At 41.3% G+C, this 7,509-nt stretch overlaps 1 protein-coding gene across 3 annotated transcripts in view; it reads left to right on the forward strand.

The window, feature by feature from the left end:
• The first annotated feature begins 371 nt into the window (after positions 1-371).
• The window catches only part of LOC124122909 (protein PIF-like), a 10,128-nt gene continuing 2,990 nt past the window's right edge, over positions 372-7,509 (forward strand). The window contains exons 1-8 of one of the 3 annotated variants that reach the window (XM_046486103.2): positions 372-656; positions 1,707-1,792; positions 3,933-4,037; positions 4,776-4,949; positions 5,222-5,413; positions 6,380-6,535; positions 6,751-7,133; positions 7,293-7,422. In XM_046486103.2, coding sequence (XP_046342059.2) covers positions 1,729-1,792; positions 3,933-4,037; positions 4,776-4,949; positions 5,222-5,413; positions 6,380-6,535; positions 6,751-7,133; positions 7,293-7,422 — 1,204 coding nt within the window. In that variant the 5' untranslated portion in view covers positions 372-656; positions 1,707-1,728. The remainder of the gene's footprint in view (positions 657-1,706; positions 1,793-3,932; positions 4,038-4,775; positions 4,950-5,221; positions 5,414-6,379; positions 6,536-6,750; positions 7,134-7,292; positions 7,423-7,509) is intronic. The other 2 variants (XM_046486104.2, XM_046486105.2) reach the window with 2 other exon arrangements.

Below are 7,509 nucleotides of genomic sequence, written 5' to 3' on the forward strand. Positions count from 1 at the left end.
GAAATACAGCAAACTATGGTTATAACGAACTCAAAGGGATCTCTAATTTTAGTTCGTTATAACCGTAGGTCGTTATTGGCATATATACAGCATATATACAGTGACCAAAAAATGAGCTCGTTATATCCGTTAGTTCGTCATAAGCGTGTTCGCTATAAACGTAGTTTACTGTACTGCGCAAAGCACAGGTTCAAGTGAGAAATGACCTGAACCGTGAATTCCCATGTTAGAATCATCATATTGCATATTGTTATGCATTTACTGAAAGGGGCGTCTATACGTATGGATTGACGCGAGCAACGACGCGCTGATACTGATACAAACCTGATAAGGGATGCACAAGCAGGTGATATCTCCCAAGCATCAGATCTCCAGGGCGACATGATCAAATCAGCACCGCTCCAGCAACTATACCCGTCACTGCACGTCATCAGCCTATCGGCCATATTCCAATACCCCTGGGCAATCATTACCGCGAGATAAGAGATTATCACATATCACCAGCTGACCACTCATATATGACCACTCATAAACACTATATAAGCATGGATATTAACTGACTTCAAACTATTATGTTCCATCACTCCCACTTTAAGGAATCTGACAAGACGTCTCCTCGCGTGTTCTTCATATTATAGAGGTAGGCAAACCTACAGGTTAGTTTCCTTTGATACCTTTTCGGAAAGACATTTGTCGGCAGGTATTTACTGCTAAATGATACATTAACCGAAACATTAATTGTATACATCTATATATTTTTTGTCATTATTGAACCATCAGGCCCGTAAAGATCAGGGGTAGAATATTTTGGTCTTCAGCAACCCATGCTTGCTCTACAAGGCAACCATGCTTGTCGAAAGAGAAGACAAACGGGATCGGGTGGTCAGGCTCGCTGACTTGAAGCATGGCATCGTAACCCAGATGCGTGGATCGATGCTCATGATGTCAATCATTGGAATGTCTGATCCAGACTGGATTATTTACAGTCCGCCGCCATATAGCTGGAATATTGTCGAGTGCGGCATTAAACATCAAACAAACAAACAAATATTACGTATCAGTGAATGTATTTATATGCATGTACGCTATTGTTCGTCGCAACTGTTTCTAAATCCCTTAGGGATGGACTGTCTGCTCTAGTTGTAGAGCGTCCGCCCGGAGAGCGGAAGGTCCGGGGTTCGATCCCCGGCCGCGTCATACCAAATGACGTTAAAAGATGGTACCTGTTGTTACCCTGCCTGGCGCTCCGCATTAAGGGGCTAAAACAAGGACTGGTCGGCTCGGAGTCAGTATACTGTGTCTGAGTGAGGTATTCATGTTAAACTGCGGCATGGTATCTCAGTTAGCTAGCACTATAAATCAGCATCAGTCCGGACTGGTACAAACACACACACACACACACACACGTACATGCACGTCGCCATATAAGTGCAATAATCTTGGACGCGACGTTAAACCCCATTTCACCTAACCTCACTTTAGGGTTGATATTTTTCATCTGTATTTCCGATCAGTTTTTTTAGGGTGTGTATCATGTTTTCTGTCATACAAACTAATCATGTCTGACATGGACAAATATTCAAATTCAGGCGAGGAACTTTGTCGGAGATCATCTTTATAGTTTCGACTTCTGTACCGAATGTCAACAATGTGGTATTCAATACACAATAGACCTAAAGTAATTTAGTCCATGAATATTTTGCCAGACATCAAGTTATCAACATCAAGATGATGATGAAGAAGTCCTGTAGTGTAGCGGCAGTCCTGCTTGTGATGGTCATACAGTCGGAAGGTAAGTAGTGGGTTTATTAAATAGTATATTATTGAATTCCAAATTTTCACAATCTTAAATGCCTACTGTATGAATGTGGGTATGGTTACATCTGGGACAACCTATGTTTCTTAGAGAATCATGCAATGTTCATAATCGAAAATAAGGCAGACGCTATTTGACATGTACTTTCAAACATGGAGATCTACGTTAGATATTTCTAGCAAATGTGAATATTATAGATATATTAAAAGGCAAATGTGCGCAGAAAGTTATTTAACTGATGTAAATATAAGAAAATGCAGAATATCATTAACACAATTTAGATGCAGCTCGTACAGGTTAATGGTTGAAGGTGGCAAGCACCAAAAAATACCAAAATGTTTAAGATTATGTAGACAATGTTCTTTAAATGTCGTCGAAGATGAATTTCACTTTTTACTATGTAAATATGAAAATTTAAGGAAACAATATATTGAACATAAATATTATGTACATCCAAATAAATTCAAGTTTATCCTTTTAATATCACATATCACGAAATCTATCTTTATATATCATGCCATGTTATTAGGAAATGAATCCTTGTAATATGTTTAACCGCTTCCACGGTGTCATGTATTCTGTACTATGGGCCTGTGGCCTTACAGTTATACATGAATAAACTGAATTGAATTCATACACACCAACTTTAACAAGCTTGAAACAAAAAGGTATGAGTTGAAAAATGCGAGTTATCTTCCCCGTGTAATTTTACGAGGGCCCTGAACCAATGCTGGAGATGTACCAAATTTAAGGAGATACTGGACAAGACAAGACTTACTTAAGACTGGAACACCATGTGACCCTTTTGCCCCGGACACCACTGTTATTACTATCTCCTACGTAGTCCTAAGTAGGAGATACTAAGTCCTACGTAGGAGATAGTAAGTCCTACGTAGGAGATAGGAAGTCCTACGTAGGAGATATTAATTCTAGGCCATACTAAGTCCTACGTAGGAGATAGTAATTCTAGGCCATACTAAGTCCTTCGTAGGATAAACTAAGTCCTACGAAGGAGATACTAAGTCCTACGTAGGAGATAGTAAGTCCTACGTAGGAGATACTAAGTCCTACGTAGGAGATAGTAAGTCCTACGTAGGAGATAGGAAGTCCTACGTAGGAGATATTAATTCTAGGCCATACTAAGTCCTACGTAGGAGATAGTAATTCTAGGCCATACTAAGTCCTACGTAGGATAAACTAAAGCCTACGAAGGAGATACTAAGTCCTACGTAGGAGATAGTAAGTCCTACGTAGGAGATACTAAGTCCTACGTAGGAGATACTAAGTCCTACGTAGGAGATAGTAAGTCCTACGTAGGAGATAGTAATTCTAGGCCATACTAAGTCCTACGTAGGAGATAGTAATTCTAGGCCATACTAAGTCCTACGTAGGAGAAACTAAGTCCTACGAAGGAGATACTAAGTCCTACGTAGGAGATAGTAAGTCCTACGTAGGAGATACTAAGTCCTACGAAGGATATACTAAGTCCTACGTAGGAGATACTAAATCCTGCGTAGGATATATTAATTCTAGGCCATAATATGTCCTACGTAGGAGATACTAAGTCCTACGTAGAAGATACAAAGTCCTACGTAGGACAAAAATTAAGTCCTACGTAGGACATACTTAAACGAAAAGAAAATTCTTCGCGGCCCTAGAACGCTTCCGCAGTTTCGAGAATCCATTGTTTCGCTGACATTGTTAACAAAGAAGAAAGTTTGTAAATAAACCCTATTCTTTCTTGAAATACAAATTGTGACGTCTGCGTTCTTGACATCTGGCGTCCAATGATATCAACATTTAATATCCAGGGAATGTTAGTTAAATTACAGACGTTACCCATTTAAGGAGCTCGGAATAACAAATCAGGTCTTTTGAACACTGATGAGTAAGTGTAAGAACTAGAACAAAACTCATTTTAAACTATCTGTTACTGACTTGTCGTTTTCTACATGACAAACGTCTGTAGCTATATACCAAGGAACCATTTGCCTATACATGTACGTCCTAATATTGACAGACTCTAAGAGGAAATTCGATTAAACTCATACACTCCCGTCAACAAATCTTTAAGCAAGGTAATATGTTATTCACGTGTTGTATCCTTTCTTTTCAGCCGCCGCCTGCGTGAACAGCACCGACTGCGGCGTCAACGCCAACTGCGCCAACTCCACCTGTGTATGTGATCCTGGGTATCAAGGAGATGGCGCCACCTGCACCAGTGAGTATCATAAGCGGGGTGACTTTCAGAGTATAGTACTGATCAGGACTTCTATTAATTCAAATTGGTACATTCTGAAGAGTTGTGATTGCCCGCTACTCATGCTTATCTGGAATATGTACATCATAAGAGTGACAAACTTGACACTTCGGTCTAAATAATAATTTGACCGTTTTCTTATGTAAACAATTTGCCGCTGATCATTTACTTCCTTAACCCAAATGTAAAGAACGAATGAAAAAATATCCGCACTTGACCAAGTGAGGCGAGGTGAGGTGAAATGGGGTTTAACGTCGCGTCCAAAATTATTGCGCATGGACGTGTGTGTATGTGGCTCCTTGAACTAGTCCGGACTGATGCCGATTTATAGTGCTAGCCCAATGAGAAACCATGCCGCAGTTTAACATGAATACCCCAATACTGATTTCGATCCGACCAGTCCTTGTTTTAGCCCCTTAATGTGCCAGACAGGGTAACAACAAGTACCATCTTGTAACGTCTTTTGGTATGACGCTGTCGGAGATCGAACCTCGGACCTTCCGCTCTCCGGGTGGACGCTCTGCCACTAGAGTTCGGAGGCGGTCTCACTTCACCAAGTACTTTCTGGAACATTAGGTAGTTTGGTTATTAGTGCGAACAAAAACTTCTTATCAACATATCATGACGGACAAACATGACATCGAAACTCGGCAAAGTTATAACTTATTGGTTTTGACCTTTGACGTCCTTGACCTTCAGCTATATGCAGCATGCTGGACTTCCTGCTGGGGGTCGGGTTCCGCGCCCTGCCAGGAGACTGTAGTCGCTTTGTCCAGTGTGACGTCACAGTACCCATGGTGCAGTATTGTGGCTACGGCACAGTGTGGAATGACGTAATCAAGACGTGTGTGAGACCAAGGGACGGCAACTGCAGTGAGTATTTGAACCAAACACGTCAAAAGTCACCTCCGACTGTGGTTTCAAATTCAATGAGATACACGCACAGTTATATTATATATTATTTCCAAAAATAATACTTTTATAAGGCATATTGACTCCAATGAACACACAACACCAAGGTCAGGTTAACGTTGATTACATTATATTTATGATAATCGTATAATTTTAAAGTTTATTTTTGACTGCATAAAAGAGAGCTATATTTCATAATATTCTGTTTCTCACGATGACGTCCTGTTTTCCAGATAAGTGCAGTGGACAGGCTGACGGCGTCGAGCTGCCCTACCCCCTCTTGTGCAACTCCTACTGGCAGTGTCAGGGTGGGGTGCCACGTGCCATGTGTTGCCCTGTCAACAACACCTTCGTGGATGGATCGGGGTGTGTCAGTGGGTCATGTGCTGACACCTGTCCTCCTGCCCAGGCTAATTACACAGCAGGTAAATTCACATTAATATACTCCTGTCAAAGCTAATTACACTGTAGGTAAATTCACGTTTATATACTCCTGTCCAGGTTAATTACACAGCAGGTAAGTTCACGTTAATATACTCCTGCCTACGCTAATTACACAGCAGGTAAATTCACGTTGATATACTCCTGCCCTGGCTAATTAAACAGCAGATAAATTCACGTTACTATATTCCCGCCTACGCTAATTACACAGCAGGTAAATTCACATTAATATACTCCGGCCTAGGCTAATTCCGCAGCAGGTAAATTCACATTAATAAACATGTTCTCCTGTCAAGGCTAATTACACAGCAGGTAAATTCATGTTACTATACTCCTGTCAAGGCTAATTACACTGCAGGTAAATTCATATTAAAATACTCCTGTCGAAGCTAATGACACAGCAGGTATAGTCACATGAATATACATCTGCCAAGGATAATTACATCTCAGGTAAATTCACATTAATATGCCCCTGTCAAGGATAATTACGCAGCAGGTAAATTCGTGTTAATATACTCCTGCCAAGGTTAATTACACAGCAGGTAAATTCACATTAATAAACATGTACTCCTGTCAAGGCTGATTACACTGCAGGTAAATTCATATTAAAATACTCCTGTCGAAGCTAATGACACAGCAGGTATAGTCACATGAATATACATCTACCCAAGATAATTACACCTTAGGTAAATTCGCATTAATATACTCCTGCCCAGGCTAATTGCACAGCAGGTAAATTCACAGTAATATGCTCTTGCCCAGACTAATTACAAGGCAGGTTAATTCGTATTGATATTCTCCTGCCCAGGTATATTTTAATTATAGCGAATTTCACTGCAGGCATAGTGTTATTAATATACGCATGTCCAGGTTTTGCACACAACAGGCACAAACTGGCTTTTTTAACACTAACAGAGTCTTTATCTTGATATGCCTCTGCCATCACACAGATCCATGTGAGTTTGCGCCCTCTAGCGACGGTCCCGAGTTCTACATGGAGACGGTGCCCGGATTTGGCCTCATCAGGAGGGACTGTCCCCCCGGCACCAACTTCAACAACGTCACCTGCGGCTGTCACGACGTCGTCAGCGTTCCTTCATCTCCACGTAAGTGTCAAATCAGATATTCTAATTGTCTTGCTAGAAACTATATGTATTACAAATTCTCAAACAAATTTCAAACAACCTTCCCTCATTGATGGAATTGTGAATTGCTAAATGTTAGTAATTATTAACAATTTCACTACGTTAGTGTAAAATCCAATCTGCTACATTGAGGAATCACTGTTGTAAAACAATATTCCCTCATTCCTATATTCCAGTCTGTCCTATGATGGCTGACATCTTCTACGACAACGCTACTACCGCTTTTGTTGACAACTCCACCAACGACGCCTGGATCCAGGTCAACAACGTCGCCCTTGGCAACCAGCCAGTGTTTTCAGGTTCCAGTAATCTGGCGGTTTTCGCTCTGGCTGGCGTCACGTATGGCTCCAATCTGGAAATCGACACCGTCTTCTCTGTCAACCCCTCCTCTCCCATCAACGACCAGATTGTCCTCCAGAACGGCAAATGTGACGAGAACGGAGCTTCCTTCATGCTCTACGTCAACGACGTCCCTGGCAACGCCTCCATCATGGACGTGACCTTCACCCTTCAAACTGGCAACTCCGTCGTCGAGATCAACTCTACCTTGACTGTCGACGTAAGTGACGTTTTTCAGGTATAACATAATTATTGTAATAACTGATGTTAGATGCTACTGTTGGAGAAAACACTTAAAGTGATGCAACTGCTAGGATACATAATACGGATCATAATATAAATAATAAAAATGATAAAACAATTATGTTGCTGTATACAGAAAACCACCACAGTGAGGGTTGAAGTCAAGTACCCAACCCGCAGCAACAGCAGCACCTACTCCTTCACTCTGTTCGACGACGACACCGACTTGTCTCTCACCTCCGCCACGGACGTAATGCCTGCCACCAGTAAGTGAGACTTATGCAATGTGCGTCTAGCTCATACAGTTCAGCTGAGATACCCTCGTCTGTATGTATTAACACGACAAAGATCGA

The sequence above is a fragment of the Haliotis rufescens genome, unplaced genomic scaffold (assembly GCF_023055435.1).
Source record: "Haliotis rufescens isolate VD_foot unplaced genomic scaffold, xgHalRufe1.0.p SCAF_18, whole genome shotgun sequence".
NCBI classification, from domain to species: domain Eukaryota; kingdom Metazoa; phylum Mollusca; class Gastropoda; order Lepetellida; family Haliotidae; genus Haliotis; species Haliotis rufescens.